Below are 16590 nucleotides of genomic sequence, written 5' to 3' on the forward strand. Positions count from 1 at the left end.
GTAGTCCAACTGCTCCGTATGGTATGTGTTGCATGCTGAAGAGGCTGCTAGTGATGGAAATAGGCTGCCAAAACCTGCTTTTTTCCTAGAAGCTAATAGAAATTGTGAATGCTGTGTAGGTATGAGTATCTACACCAAACAGAAAAACATTGCTGTTTTTACAGATGAGGTGAGACTTTTTGCAGGTCTTTGGAAATGAGGTACTGGTTTCAAAATGTGCATTGTACTACATGTCTGTATTAGCTCTGAGCTGCCTGTCCTCTGGGCAGACATGATGAACACAAGGTCTTATGTCCTTATCTTAGCTCTAGGTGAGCAGAGAGCTTGGATATATTAGTCACATTCTCATTCAGGCCTTCCACCCTTTTTCTACACACACACAAGTTTATGCAGAAAATATTGGTATTATTAAGCTCTGAAGGGAAAAAAAAAAAGAGCAGTGAAGGCAGAGAATATAAGGCAGCAGAAAATAGGACACACTGCTCCCTTTATATGTAATTTATTTCCATCACAAATATGTGAAAGTAAACACTCTGCTTTCCCACCTTAGCAACAACTTTGTGCACTGGCTCAGTGCTGGTTCAGTACATTTTCCAGGTACATTAGGAAATAGATTAAAAGCAGAGAAAAGGCTTGTAATGCCAGCAGCTGAAATCTGGAGGCTTGCACGGCTGCTGGTCTTCCAGTGGTGTGGTGGCTATCCAGGAAGGTTTGTCATCCTGAACAAAGACGGACAGGGTGGCCGGGAGGGCTGGATTAAAACCATCAGTAAAAAGTCAACAGATCTGGTGTTCAGGAGAGACTCACTTTTTGAATCACAGACCAAAGTCTTTCTGCCAGAGGGTACCAGCTCTTTCTCCCCATGTTTTCTCCCTGTAAACCTGTGTGGCTGATAGAGGTGGACAGCCTAAAAACCTGGCCTGCTCTATGAGGCCAGGATGGCATGGGTGTGGTGTCACCTTGGTGTCTTTATTGGTGGGGGATGAATCTACCTCCTGCAATTTGTATTGATAATGATACCGTACCGAAATAGGTTAAAAGTAACTGGCTGTGCCTGTTGTCTGGAGAATACCCACCTTTGGTCTCTAGAGAAGCTGCCTGCACCCACAGACCTTTCTCTCTTCGGAGCACAACCCTGCCCTGCACCTGTGGGAAGGTGGTGAAGACATGCAGATGTTCAAACCCTCCCCACCAGTGGAGAGAGGCCCCACCACTGCCTGTAGTCCCCTGGGAGACGGTGACATGGTGGAGAGGTATCCCCTTGGCCATGACACCATGTCACACTGCAGATTAGTTTCATGTTTTTCTTCTTTTCTCAGCCCAGGCTGCTGGCACCAATTCCTTTCTGAGTCCATGTGTGCAATCAAATGCAGTTTATGGCTGGTACCTTTTTCTCCATTTACATTCTTCCAAATGAAAGCTTATTTTTCTTTCCTGCCTCTGCTTGTGACCTCTGGCAGTCCCAGCATATGTCTTTGTATTAAATGGTGTTTTGAACTTTTTATTTTTTTCCCCAAATCCTAATTTATTTATTTTTTTCCAGCTTCAACTTCTGTTACATTTTCCAGGTCGTTACTATAAAACTTAAATAAATGGTTCCTCTTGATTTTAATTAAATATGTAGCCTATTGTAATTCTCCAGACATCCTTAGTCCAATTGGTTATGATTGAATTTAGTGAGAATTTAAATAAAATGTGGCACACACTGATTTTGACCCAGTACACACCTTCTCCCAAAACTGATAATGTGGTTTAGACAGATTGTTTACAAAAGTCTGGCAAATGTAAAGTGTTTTCTTTTTATCTAGACTTTCATAGTGTAACTTATAACTGACCTTTATAAGACTAACGCATGAAAGAAATGAGAAGTGTGACTGTTCCTAAGGTACCTGTATTTATAGCTTTAAGAGCAATGGCACTTTTTAAGAATAAGTCTGGGACTGGAAGTCCAGCCTGATTAGTTTTATTTTCCTTACTCTAACTGATGAAACTCAGGTTAAAAGAAGTTCCAAATAAGGAGTATCCCTTGCTGTTTGCAATAAATCAACTGCTTTTGATCCCATCACAAAAGCTAGAAAAGCTAAGAAAAACTGACTTCTGTATTCCTTGGAGATTATGTATTCTTGCTATTTTTATGATTATTGTTATCATTTTTAAAAGTTTGTATAGCAGTCCTTTTTTGTTGTCCTACAAAATGCAGTGCCTTCCACTTAAAGCAGGAGGGTGAACAAATTGTTTTGCTTTGCATTATCTGTGAAACATAACACATGCTCCTGCAACATGCTTACTGCAGAATTAAATGGCATCCTCTGGGAGAGAGCTCGAAAACAAATGGATCCTTCACAAAAAATCAATAGACTGGGATTGCTGCTAGGACAGCTAATGTCCCTAACCGTTACCTTTTCACATTGTGTCCTCAGCTTTGGAATTAATTTGCTTAGCTCCATTAGAGTTTTTCATTATTATTATTATTCCTCCTGTGTTTCTCCCAAATGGCATCTGAAAATGTGATTGTGCATGTCAGAGCACTTAGCAGGTCCTCCTAGTAGAACAATGAAAAACTTGGAATATTAAATGAAATTAGGCTGTACTTGTTATGATTATTTTCCTCTGATTATAGAGTGTGCTTAAATCTATGTAAAAAATGCTAGAAACTCAAGCAGAAAGAAGACAGAGAATGAATAGTTAACTCTTAGGAGGTTTTAGTTCGTTAATCTTTTCCCTTCTAACCCTAGTACTGGGGCATGTCGGTACATTCCCGTTTGGTATGAGTCACACGAAGAAGGAGGACCCGAAAAAAACGCTGTCACTGCCTTCTGTTACCTCTGAAAGACTTTTTTGCCCACCTGGACACTGCCGGGCAGGTGACGTGTCAGCTTTTTCAGTTTTGCTCCAGGCAGATTCACCTGTTACCAGGGAGGCTGCTTCCAAACACGTGTCGGTTGGCATGATACAAGTTCGCCGAAGTCCTCTCAAAGGCACTGGACTCTGGACTGGGAGCAAGCGTTTGGCTCTTGGGGTCACTCCTCCCAAGCTCTTTTCCACCTGGCACCTCCCCAACACCATTCTGACGGGCAGCATTGCCATGACCAGGACCCCTTCTCTTCTCTGCACCCCATCGCCCTGGCAGAGCCAGCGTGGGGCATCACAGGGGGACCAGCAAGCTCTGCAAACTGAGCGGGTACCGTAGGACAGGTGTGTTCAGACACCGAACTGAGGTGAAGAAGGAGATTGATTGCCTTCAGCACCCTCCATTATCACTGCCAAGAGATGGACACTGCAGACCATAAGGCATGAAGAGTCACTGCTGAAAGCAAGTCTCTCTTTCTGTGTAATAGTTATGTAAAGGGAGCAGCCGCAGCCTTACCTTAACGCAGCTGGCTTGCATCCCTGGAGTGAAGCAAGGGGAGCCAGGGCTCCCGTGGAAATGGCGAACGCAGTGGCAGTCTATAACATCCATGTCAGGAGCGTGGCTGGGGCAACTGCATGCTCATTAGTCTGACCTAGAAAGCTTACGGTGCACTTGTCAGCAGAGAAGGTGGTTAAAGATACAGGAAACTAGAAAAAACTTCTACATCTCTATGAAAGGAGCTCATGCCAGACTGGAGGGTAGTCTGGAGAGGAAGGAAATGCTGTATAGCAAATCTAATTGGACTTCAGAGGAGCATCTCACCCAGTGCCACGCAGGAAACAATTACTTACACTGGAGGAGATGGCAATTAAGAAAGGAGCCACGAGGCATTCAAAGGGGAGATAGATAGTGTGCTGCAGTGCAAAAGGGAGTATCCAGCCAGGGAAAGCTCGCTAATGTGACTTTCTAAAGGGTCCGTCTTACAATCTTTTTTGTAAGGACCAGAGCACAACCTGTCAGAGTAGCATTTTAATGGCTTTTGCAGCACACACAGAGCTGAAGTGCATTGCTGATGAATGGGAAAATCAGGAGTATCAGACAGGAGAACTGGGTGACCTTGAGCACCGGAGAATTGATTTTGCAGTGAAATGCAACAGCCAAAAAAGAGAGCAAAGAGGTCACTCATGTAGAGATTAATAACAGAACTATTTGCTGTTAAATGTCATCTCACTGGTTAGCAAAGAAGGGAGAGGGAAGTTTCTGGATGTACAAGGCATAGGACCAATGAGGCGGTAGTTGCATCTTTTCTGGAATACTTTGTTGGGTTTTGGTCCCCATAGTACGGAGCAACCATATCTTTCTTGGACTGTGTTCAGGGAACAGCTACAGGACAGTCAGGGGAAAAGAGGACGTTTCTTAGTGAGGGCCAAGACAACGTGGCTTGCTTAGTGTAATAAAACGGATGCTGAGAGGAGATAGAACATCTCTTCAGAAGTACTGCAGGAAGCGAACTTGGGAGGGGGAAAAAAGGACAAAGTTGGCACTTACATAAGTGCAATAAAGATAAATTTAGCTTGGAAACAGCCAACCAGTCTGAGGGTTTTGGAAGGGATGATCTGGAAGAGCCTTACAAGTTTTGTGTCCCAGCGTTTAATTGCAGAATTAAAATTTGTCGTTCAGATAAAAACAGCAAAGGAGGGATTGCACAGTGTTTACAATTAATATTAGTTGATTTATATTTGTTTACAATTGCTTAGCAACACTATTCATCAGAACAGCAACTAGAAAACAAAATCCATTGTACATGGAGATATGAGGACAGGCCTCTGTGATAAACGGAAAAACTAAAGGTAATGCACAATTTGCATAGCATGGCCGTGAATCCTGTGCACTCCCTTGTGAGTATGTGCATCAAACAGGGTGCTCATGGGCAGTACAGTGTTAGATGACATCTGATTTTTCAAAGGCATAACTATCGGCACATTTGAGCAAGTATTATCTGACCTTTTAGAGAGATCATTTAAATGTCAGTGTCTTGGGCACTCATGTGCGCAGCAATGCCTAATTCCAAAACTGGGTGAAGGATGAAGAGAAGTATTGACCAAACATAACTTTTATTAAATATATTTTTCTGCTTCAGTTTTACTTCAACTTTTCATAAATAAATCTATCAAACTGCATTTAATCTAAATCATTATTACAGGCTAAAACTTTTGGAATTTTAAGTATCTTGTGCTTCCCGCTCAGTTATAGCTAGTAAATGTGTCAGGACAAATCAAGAGTGATTTTATATGTCATTTTGCACTGATTTTAACTTAGTCATAACTGATAAGGTTGTAGCTACTGATATGTAGTGGCAACTGGGCTTCAGAGACTCAATCTATGTTGTTTTTTAAAGGGCAAGAATAATATGATCACATTTGGGATCAGATGCTTTGGTGGCTGTCTGACCTTTTATTACTGACTTTAAAATAGTGGTGTCATGGATGGCCTGCCTTTATGGGAGTACACCAGAAATTATAAAAGAGAATTCAATATGGTTAAAGTTATTTGTTCATTTCTTATCTGTTCCAGTAATAGTTGTCACCAGTGATAGGATTTGCTCATACTTCCAGTTTGAATATTACTGCCTTCAGATTACAGCCACCTGATCTTGTTCAGTGCTTGCACTGCTACATAGAAGAGCTTGTTAATGTTGGTAACTCCCTCTTGTAGCTAACTACAGGTTATTATCTGGAGACACAAGGCTAAGTTACCTCTAAGCCTTCTTGAAAGACATTGGCCTCCATTTAGTGTTTCATTGCAAGGCAGGATTTCTAGATTACAAATAATCATTTTTGCATGCTTTCCAAATTCAGCATTTTTTATTTTAAAGCCTGGTCACCAGAACTTAACAGAGCAATGGTTTGGCCATTATCTACAGGTAAGAAAAATGCAGTTTCTGACTTCTTACTGAGTAGCCTGCTGTTGGAAAATAGGCGTCTTTCAGCATCCTTAGGAGAAGTGCTAATAAATATAACTGATATGAAAATGAAACGTAGCAATGTGATGGATTGAAAATATGGTAGAAGATATTTCAAAGTGTAAATATCTGTGCTTTTGTTTATCTTTAAGAATAGAAATTGGAGTGTACTAAAATGTGACATGTGAGATCATATTAATCAGTGGAAGTGTACAAACCTGATTATTTATCACAGCGTTGTTTTTAAAGGAACTCTGACTTCTATTTGCCTCTTACTTACCTAACACTGTTGCTGTTAAACAGTGTGTTCTCTTTGGGGTTTATTTGCTTGAAATACATGTTGCTTTGTATATTAAATGTAATACATAATAATTTAATTATCAGACAAAATACTGGTACTATTGCTTGTTACAGGGAAAAAATAAAGACCTTATTTCCAGATCATTATAATTTATTATTACTAACTAGTTTATCTGCTTATCAGCTACCTGTCTGCAAACAGCTCTGAATGCAATAGATGTTTGTTGACTATTGTTTAAAAATAGCTATTATTGACTTTCCTTTTATTAATGTAAATGTTAGGATAGTTTTATCTCTTTTTCTTCAAGTTGTAATTTCCCTGGGTTTTCATTACAGACCTTCCACTGTCCTAGTCCCTAATTCTTATGTTCCAGTGAGAGATCCCAACTTCTTTTTGTGACTGTATTGGAGCTCTTTGAACATGCCCCATTTCACCTCTGATTTGGTTTTGCAGAATCTGCTTTGTACCTTAGTATATCCCTTAGCTCTGTTCTTCTGCAAACACCTAGAAGCTGCTTCTCTTGTATATAGTTTATAGCTATGGCATCTAAATGTCATAAATCAGATGACCACAGACAGACACCAACACTTTCACCTTCTCTGTGTTAGTTTTTCCTTAGTTTGTTTCTTCCTCTTTCTCATGATCATTTGCCCCAGAAACACACCTCCATTTTTAGCTTTCCCCCCCTCACTTTTCTCCCTCACACATGACAAGGTTGCAGTAGAGAAGGTTGCTCTTTCAGGAGAGGACGTTATTAAACCAGTAGCCCTAAACATCAGTCTAGGATGCTTTCTGGGATCTTCCTAACCACAATTCTTTTGGGAACCTTTCCCAATCCCTGAAGTGGAGAGCATCACCTCAGCTTTTGTTAGCCATAGTTTATAGTTGGTTGGTCAAATAAACAATCTTCTACCAAACCTTATCCAATTACCCCAGACATCTGTAGATTAGGAGGAAGAGTCTAAAGAGGATCTTACAGAGATATGGGGATGCTTCTTTTCACTGGAGAGAGCTGCTGGTGTTTTGTACCCATCCCATGGCATTTACTGCCTATCCCAGACGTCATGCCTCATACAAGCACCAAAATGACGAAGAACTAACCTAGAGTGATAAAGTATGTAAAAAAAGAATAATCACAGAAATGGTAGAAAGGGCTTCTTGCTTTTAATTTGAGGAGCTGGCAGTGATTTGGCATGGCTGGGAGGACTCATGTTTTGCCATATTTGTGGTACAGCAAAGTGAGTCAAGGACAACATGCTTCTCAAACTAGCAAGCTTCCCAGCCTCATCCCTGGTTTCTTCCTGATTCTTCCCTGTTCCTACTGACCTTGCCAAACCCCATGGCATGAGCCCAGCGGAGCCTGTGATGCTGCAAGGTCATGGATCTCCAGGCTGCAAAGCATCTCCCTCAGTAACCAGTGCTGTCTGGCTCTGCAGCCTCATACATCCTTGATAGCAGTGATTTTGCCTCACAATCTCCACTTGTGAAAGCCCTAGGTGAAACAGAGAGTATTCCCTGTGACTCCTTGTCACTTACTGGAGATCGGTGGTGGGAGACAGGTTATAGACAAAGTCAGCCTGGAAGGAAAGAGTAGCTTATCTTCGTTTGAAACAGAGCCAAGAACAATATATCAATGTCCATACATATTTAACTCTAAGGACTGACTCAGGATTTGTCTTGCTGAGGTGCCGTTTTGGAAGTTGAGGTATGGAAGTAGTTTTCTTCAATATAAGTAGCTGCTATCAGAAGGTGATTGGTAGCGCTGTTGCTTTGCCTGTATTTTTGCTGCTTGTAGAACAGTTAATGCAGTGCTTTGCTGAAGTCTCATGTAATGCTGTTATGTTACCATGGCACACATACAAAAATAAAAGCACTGTTGTCAGGGTGATGTAGTCAAATTATTGCCACCCCATTTTTCCAGTATTCAGTTAAAAAAGATGTAATTTTTTTTAAATGTTTCGACTTTAATGTCATTTGAACTCATGAAGGAAACAATAGCCAAGTGATAATATGCAAATTCACATAAACAAGGTAGTATGAACTGAAGAGAAAGCAATGAAAAATAGCTTTGTCATTCAGGTTCTGCTAGGGACAATGGTGAGAAAGGAGGACAGTGTTTTGTAATGATGAGAACCACTTTGATATTATTGCTTGAAATAGCTGCAAGCAGGAGCCATAGATAATAATAATCCTCAAACTGTAGAGGTTGAAAGCTCCAAGAAGCCCAGAATGACTGCAGCTGCCTTGAGTGATGGTGGAACAAAGCCATATAGTTGTGAATAGTTTATGCAGATGAAATATAATCACAGAGTCAAAATGTGTAGTCATCAGGTTTGAGATCCAAGAAGCAGGTGGTTCACGTCTATCTCAGCATTTTGGAGGGGTTCCCTGGCATCAACCACCTCAAAGAATCATAGACTAAAGAAACAGTTTTGATATCTACAATTAGATAATACAAGGGCACCATCACTTCAAACACAAAATTATTCCTTGTCTCTGGTCTTCTCCAGACATTCAGTGAGGCAGATTGTTCCTGTTTCATAATAATGCCTCAGAACTCAATGCCACTTTTTTCTGGAAGTGCTAAATGGAAGCTAATGACAGAGAGGAAATTATTTCCAAGTTTTGCAACTGGCAACCATTACCAGAGGATCCATGAGCTTTTCAAATCCATTTTTCTGTATTTTAAATCATGGTTTGTCAAGAACTAGGCAACCAAATGTGTAGAGAACGTGGCCAAGGTAGCCCCCTGGTCCTGAATTATTTAGGACCTGATCATAGCATTTGCAGATCTCCTTACTGTTTATAAAAAAGAACTGCATTAAAAAATTTTACCAATAATGTTCTGCTTTTGTATTCCTGGAAGAAAATGACCACTTTAATTATTAAAGTTTTAATAGCCCTGCAGTTTCAGTGGCCACTTAGTATCCCTGTACTGTGATGGGGTGTCTTAACTTCTACCAATCTTAAGTATTGCAGAACTGAATGCAGTTTTGCTGCCTCAAATTTGAGAGAAAGGAACACTTTAAGGAAGAAACACTAACAGTGTTGAATAAACAATCTTAGGACTTTTGACACGTTTCAATATTTTTCTATAGCAAATGAAAAATAATAAAATACCACGTGTATTGAGTATGGATCTGAAAGTGGTCCTCTTCCTTCTTGATTAAAGTAGAATTTTATTGATGAATTAGCAGATTATGTGATCAATTTTTTCATTTCTATTCCTAAGAAATAATTGAATATATGATCCAATGCGGCATTGAGTCTAGACAGCAGCAGCTGAGCAGCTACCCTTCCATTCTCCCTTTCAGTTGCCAACTTTAAAAATGCATAGCACATACTTAGTCAGTGAAAAATGGTGAGCCCAGGCATTGATCCATATTCTTTAAATCCTTTCATTATAAATTCTGTTATTAGAAATTAAAATCTTGGTATGCTGACATTTCACTCCAATTTCCTTACCTGCATATTCATGGCAATCATTAGCTATTCACTGCATGTTTGTGTTTAATAACCATTCTGTAATGCTGCCTTTTTTCCCATTTTTCATGGTTTAATTATTCCAGTTAGAAATGAATAAAACTGCCAGAAGACTAAGGAAATGGCTTCTTCATTATTTAGGTAATGATTGCCCATCACTGGTTAGACAAGTGGATTGGGATTCAGGTGGCCACATGTCAATATCTGCAATTTTGACCTGTGTGTTTAAGTTAGTCCTCCCAGGCTCCCTTTACGAATGAAGAGAAAAAAAGCATTTAATCCCAAATTCAGCTTTTGAAATTGATCAGATGATTTGCACCCTAAAAATGCTAGTTTTATTGACTGTATATGGAAACAAGAGAGACTAGCTTAGATGTTTGCTTTGTTATGTCCAGAAGTAGATGAGATGAATCCCATCCCTGTGCTCAAATTATTCATAAATGCTCACAGGTTTTGTGTGATGAAAATTCTGATATGAATGTACTGTGGCTGTGTTTCTTGATGTAAAGGACACAGTCCATTCAGTGCTCTGCACAGATGAGCAAGTCCTCTTCAGTGCAAGCACTGAAAGCAGTACAGTCATGTTAGGACTACATTTCAAATGGATTAGATTACCCTACTTTTCACCTTGGCTAAATAGTACCAGGGTATTAGCATGTCCACATTCTTTCCAGAACAGATCAGTTTGGGGAACAGCTTAATACTCTGATTGTAGACATACAGAGGTGCTGTTTGATATTTATGTTGGAAGATAAATGGAGTGGACTTGACCAGATTAGGTCCTGCTATGCAAGCAGTGTATATCACAGTACAGATAATAATACTTATCTTGCCCCAGCAAGCTTGGAAAGAGCTAGTTTATAAACAATAAAAAGGGAGGAACCTGAATGCAAATAGCGTTATTTAGGAATGGTGCATCGCAAGGGCCTCTTGCATGCAAGAGCGTTGAAAAAGGTGACAGGTGTTGAATATGGAGACATTTTTTTGGTTCTGCAGTTAACCTAGGACATTGCCTTAATGGTGGTTTTTCCTGTGGGTTCTTCCCCTTAGGATGATTTCCAGCATGCAGCCTCAGAAACCAACTGGGAGTCAGTCACAAGCTCTATTTCAGTAAGTAATTTGTTACTATTTTGCCCATGGATGAATTGATAGGATGGCTTGAATCCAGCTCACTAAAGTGGTGTCTGCACAGAGAAACCATGTATTCACCTTTGGCAGAGGATGAAATAAGTGTTTATCCAACTCCTACTGGAATCAACCAGTGTGTTTTTAAGGAAAAAAGACTGAGGATATGCCATCAGGTGTTGTAAGCATGAGACAGCTATTGGTAAACATATCTTGTTTTCAAACTCATCCTGTCAAGATGAAAATGGAAGGTACAAACTCCTTACAATTTTCAGTTGTAAAATATCTTGACCTAAGTAAATGATTATACTTAAAACACACCATCAGGAAAATGGATCTAGCTTTTCTTTGTCAATACTGAGATTTTTTTAAGTGTCTGTAATAGTATCTCTAAAGTCTCCATATTCAGCAATGAAATTTGACTTGGGAAAAAAAAAAAGAGAAAACAAGTAATCCAGTATAAAATCTTATTTTTCCTGTCATTAACATTTCTGTCATTGTCCAAAAAACTGTCACCTCTTTTCCCAATTATGTCCCAGTTAAATGTCCCAATTACAGTTGTATTTTGGGTCCACATTGTGGGTAATGGCAGTGTAGCATCAGAATTTATAATATGTGGAGTTCTCTTATAAACTGTTTTAAAACATGAGATGAGTATAAGCACTGAAAAGCAGACTTGAAACCAATGAGGAAAAAGTTTGGAGCATTCATGGAAGAAGGTTTTGTGATGGCCCCTTTGTTACAGTAGCTGCCAAGAGTTGCCAGTGGAGGAGCAGTAAATAGAATATGGATAAATTCCACTGATTAGTGTCCAAGGCAGTTAGTGGGTACAGAGAAAATTTTGTAATGCTGAAATTAAAAGAGGTTAAGCCACTCTCACTTGTGCTTACACTTGAGTTTGTAAATTACACTTGCGCTTCATTTTACAATGCATTGATAGCCTTGAACTAATTGTGCTGAAAGTCCTGAGTAGTAATGTTATCATGGCTGAGATCAACTGGATGTGCCAAGCCGGAGATGTTGAAACACTCGTTTACTGAAAGATATAAACTCATTTTTCATTCTAATATGGTGCTGGGAAAAAAATCTATGTACTAGAATATTTTGTTTAAAAATATGGTAGGCTGATGATTGAAAATGTAAGCTTAGGGCTCCCTCATCAGGTAACTGTGAAGATGAGATCAAGTATATGGTAAACGCCATGTTAGTTCTCCTCCTTAGCATCCTAAAGTGCACAATATGCCAACAATAATCCAGTATTTTTTTAATATTGAAAAGAAACCTGTTATTTGTCTTTCACATCTATTTGTTTCTGAAATTTGTTGTTAATGTATCACAGGTGAGAAAGTTCAGTACCCATATTACAGTAGCCCTTGATGCTCAAGGTCACGCAGAAACCTAGAGCTAAACCACAAATAGTACCCCAGTTTCATCCGTTTTCCCATGCTATCCACTATCTAATTAAACATAACTTTTTCTACTGAGCATACATTGCACCCACTTGCCCTTTCTTATCCTCAGGGAAAATAAGATAGGGAGGTTAAGTAATTTTTCCCAAAAGCACCAAGGAAAAAGTCTGAGGACCCAAATTTTTCAGGAGACAGCTTCAGGGATTCTGCTGTGGTCCTGAGAAGCAGAAAAACAAACTCAGACCTGTCCATGGCTGACAAGATCACATACTGTTCTGCTGATGCTCAGTAGGCATGGCAGATCTACGTTTTGCCCCTCAAACCCACAGGCAACCTAGAGACTCACTCCTTTGAAGATCTGGGTACATTACAACTCTAAAAATGAAAAATTGGGGGTGAGAAAATTTATTCTTCTTTGTCTGAGATCATATCACAGAACCATATTTTGGGTTTGTTTTTTTTTTCTCATAAAGTTTGCAGGGGGTTGTTGCGGCCCACGTGCAGGACCCGGCACTTGGCCTTGTTGAACTTCATGCAGTTGGCCTCAGCCAATCAATCCAGCCTGTCCAGATCCCTCTGTAGATCCTTCCTACCCTCAAGCATGTCAGTGGTGTCATCTGCAAACTTGCTGAGGGTGCACTTGATTCCCTCATCCAGATCATCAATAAAGATATTAAAGAGAACTGGCCCCAGTACTGAGCCATGAGGAACACCATTTGTAACCAGCAAAGCTTCGCTCTTGCTTCTTGCATTTCACTCTTCCTCTTGTCCTTTCTTCGGATGCGATCTCAGAAGCCAGATTATGACGAGCACAAGCTCTTCGAAAGCTAGTACTGTTCTTGGCAGGACGAAAGAGAGGCAGTTGGGTTGGCAGCTTTGAAGTTGCATTTGGGCCTGTCACATGATGTCACTGCCAGTGGGTTATCTGAGCTGTTGAAATAATTCCTCTTGACTTGGCTGTCACTGAGAGAAAGTTAAGCTTTCTTCTGTGTGTGAATGAGGTTGCACAAATCTCTTGAGTAGGAGCTTTTATATGAAAAGAAAATGGGGAATCCCTGCAGCCTGTATGAATTTGAAATGCGCTGCAAATTCACAGCCTGACCTGCAGTTCTGTAATAAAATGCAGAGTTGAACATTTGAAAAAAACCCTCTCATTTTCTAAGCCACACATCTATGGCCTGATTTTTATGCTGCTGTTTTCTTCGGCATCCTCACAGCATCTCCCTCACTTCTGAAAGGTAGTCGAGGCTGACATTTCCCTCTGTGGCTGCTGTCACATATGAGCCATGAGCCCCACTGAGCTCTCCTCGGTAAGCAAGTAGCATTTGGGTGCATTTTTCTTTTGTAACCTCAGAGCCTGCCTTAGTACACCGTGTGATGCCCACCCACCGCCCAGTCTCTCCTGCAGCATTGTTTTAGATAAAAATGCTGGTCTCACTCTACTGGCGTGAGATTTTTAACACCCGGGGCTCCCGTCTATCTGACAGTCGTTATTCCAAGCCACTTAGAAGTCAGGAGAGGTGCTTTGAGGTATGCCTTCTCTTCTAGTGGGTCATGAATTTTTACAGCCATCTGCACTGTGTCTTATTTAGCACTGCATTGTAGAGGCATTGCAGTCACAAGTGGGCCCTCTGACACTTCTTGTCCTCTTGGTGATAAGCAGTAAAGCGCAGCTGTGCTCTCTTGACTGCAATATTGTAACGTTCGCTATTTCTTCTTTCTTGTTTTTAATGATTTGGACTGCCCATAATTTCAGCAGATATGCAGTAAAATATCAAGGATTGTTACTTTTGTGATATAACTTACCATTAAAGACAAATGTATTTTGAAAGACATATATACTTTAAAACTGTTTCAGAGAGCATTGAAGGACACAATTCTGCAAAAAAGTGAATAACTATACTCAAATGAGTTCACCTTTCCACTACTACCCAACTGAGTGAATTTAATCACAAAGATAAATAGTTTAACATATGAATTTACTTGGAGGAGGCAAAAAAAATATTTTGGGGAGCTGTTAATTTTTTTGCTAAATTACTTCAGACCTGGGTTTTCATGAGGTTTTTCTTTATTTCAAGGGGGTTTCTAGGGTTTTTCTCCCAATGTTTTAACTTATAAGACCAAAATCCAAACAACTTCTGTGCTATATCAGGGCCTGTAGTGATAAGACAAGGGGTAATGGGTTTAAATTGAAAGTGGGAAGGTTTAGATTAGATATCAGGAAGAAGTTCTTCACAGAGAGGCTGTGGAGGGACTGGGATGGGTTGCCCAGAGAAGCTGTGGATGCCCCATCCCTGGAAGTGTTCAAGGCCAGGCTGGATGAGGCTTTGAGCAACCTGGCCTAGTGGAAGGTGTCCCTGCCCGTGGCAGGGGAGTTGGAACTAGATGGTCTTTAAGGTCCCTTCCAATCCAAATGATTCTATGATTCTATATTATGATTCTTGTTGGATAAAATCAGGTATTTTTATTGTGGTCCTGCAGAAAATAACAGACCTGCATCAGTATTTTGTCTTCTACATATTTTACACATACTATTACCCTTTGTGCTTGGACAAAGCAAAAATTGATATCAGAGTAGTGATTATTGTGATTTTAAATAATGATTATTAAAAATGTTTAAAGTCCTCTCCAGTAAAAATGAAACTGCTGCAATCTTTCTGTCAAAGTCAAGTTGTGCCATAACTTCAATGGGAATGAAATACACTCAGAGAATGGTACTTGGCCCTTTCTTGTGGGAAATAATATTCCTTTCAGTATTGTGATATAATGGTGAGGATATTACTATGTTGGTAATCGCAGTATTCATTGTTACATTGCTGAGATTCAAATATCGCATTTTCTCTCATTTGCTTAATAACTTGTATTTTTGGTAAAAGGGTGGGAGAATTAGCATTCATTGGTGTTTCATAATACATTTAATTCTTGGGAATAAAGGACCATCTTTTCAAGTCTTTAACCAAGCCAAATTTGTTGTCCAAATTGACCAGGGAAAGACAGTCTAGTGGACTTGTTGCCTTTGTCTTTCTCTGCTGTTGCTTCTGATCTGCGTATTACGGATTTACCAACAGAACTGGCAGAGCTGTGAAGGCATCACCTCAGCACTAAAAAGCACCTGCATTCTGTGGTCATGGCCATCACTGGTTGAAAAAGACATTTCCATTGCATTTTTGTATATGTGCAAACTGTCATCCCCTTTGAGGAGTGGGTGTGCATGTTGACAGTCCATCAGTGGCGGTGCTTCCACTCACTGCGTCTCATCCAGGATTTGCTTGAGAGTTCCTTAGTGTCTTTTCTCCTTGCAAAAAGAAAACACAGGCATAACAAAGCCTCGCCCGTGTAAGGACTTGGAAAGATGGCCCAAAGTAGCTGTTTCAGTCAATAATGAGACTCGTTTCTCAATAACTGTTTTCAAATGTTTTAAATGGTGCTGCAATTTATTCCAAATACACTGAGATGTATGTCACTCTTAGGGGGTATCCTATCCCTCTCCATCAGTGACTGACCCTACGCTCACGGCAGAAGCACTGGATCAGACCATTGCTGCGTTTGACACGGTGGAGGATCTGCTCAAACATTTTAACCCTGACTCCTGGCAAGAAGATCTTGAGAATTTGTACACAGACAGTGGCCACCATTATCGAGGCAGAAGCTACCATGACAGGAAGTCCAAAGGTAGGCAAAGATACTTTATACATACTCTGGGACAAGACCAGGCTATTTCTTCACTCCTCATAGAAATGTCCATTGGTCAGGTATTAGATTCTCATGCCCGTGTTCCTGCTGGAGTCACAGGGCAAGGTACCACCTATTAAAACAGGAATAAGTCATTTAGTCCTTAATCATTTTCTGACTGAGTAGGATCTTGCCTGATAAATCTGACTGAAAACTGCCCATCGTTATTATGAATTCAGATACAGAAACTTAGGCCCCTGTGTAAAGGACAGATGGTTCTCAGCTTCACCCTCTTAAACATTGCTTTGTGTGTAAGGCATGGGGCTCCTAATCACCTGCACTATCATCCTCCTTTAAATACCCTGCTTAAGGATTGTACTCTGTTGAGTGAGAAATAATCACTTTTATCACATTGTGCTTAGAGAAGCATCTGGTGCAGACACCTGTATGTGCAGCTGTTTTTTCAGGATGTGAACATCTCTCTGTTTTTCATTATGTTGGCAAGTACATATTATGGTTTAACATCTTTTTCTGTAATTGAGCAAAGCACACATTTCTGGGTTACGTTTCTTGTTTCCTTCTGTTAGTTCAAACCATCCACCAAATGGTAAAGCAAAGGGATGTTAAGCTAGTAGAACAAACCCATAATGCTAAAGAAACACTGTTTAGAAGAGACAGTCATGCTCTGGGGTAACCGTGCACTGAAGGGCCTGATGAAATTGCTCTTTATGTCGAAGGACAGATCTCGGAGGTCTGTTAGGGTTCTCCAAGATGTCAGTTGCTGTAG

The 16590-nt window shown here is 40.3% G+C and overlaps 1 protein-coding gene across 1 annotated transcript in view; it reads left to right on the plus strand.

Moving 5' to 3' along the window:
- Nucleotides 1-15803, plus strand: part of PDGFD (platelet derived growth factor D) — a gene marked incomplete at both ends in the record, with an annotated part of 33455 nt that extends 17652 nt beyond the window's left edge. The window contains 2 exons of the mRNA XM_010153587.1: nt 10648-10707; nt 15602-15803. Of these exons, the coding sequence (XP_010151889.1) occupies nt 10648-10707; nt 15602-15803 (262 nt within the window). The remainder of the gene's footprint in view (nt 1-10647; nt 10708-15601) is intronic.
- Between the last annotated feature and the right edge of the window lie 787 nt (nt 15804-16590).

The sequence above is a fragment of the Eurypyga helias genome, unplaced genomic scaffold, assembly GCF_000690775.1.
Source record: "Eurypyga helias isolate BGI_N326 unplaced genomic scaffold, ASM69077v1 scaffold10026, whole genome shotgun sequence".
NCBI classification, from domain to species: domain Eukaryota; kingdom Metazoa; phylum Chordata; class Aves; order Eurypygiformes; family Eurypygidae; genus Eurypyga; species Eurypyga helias.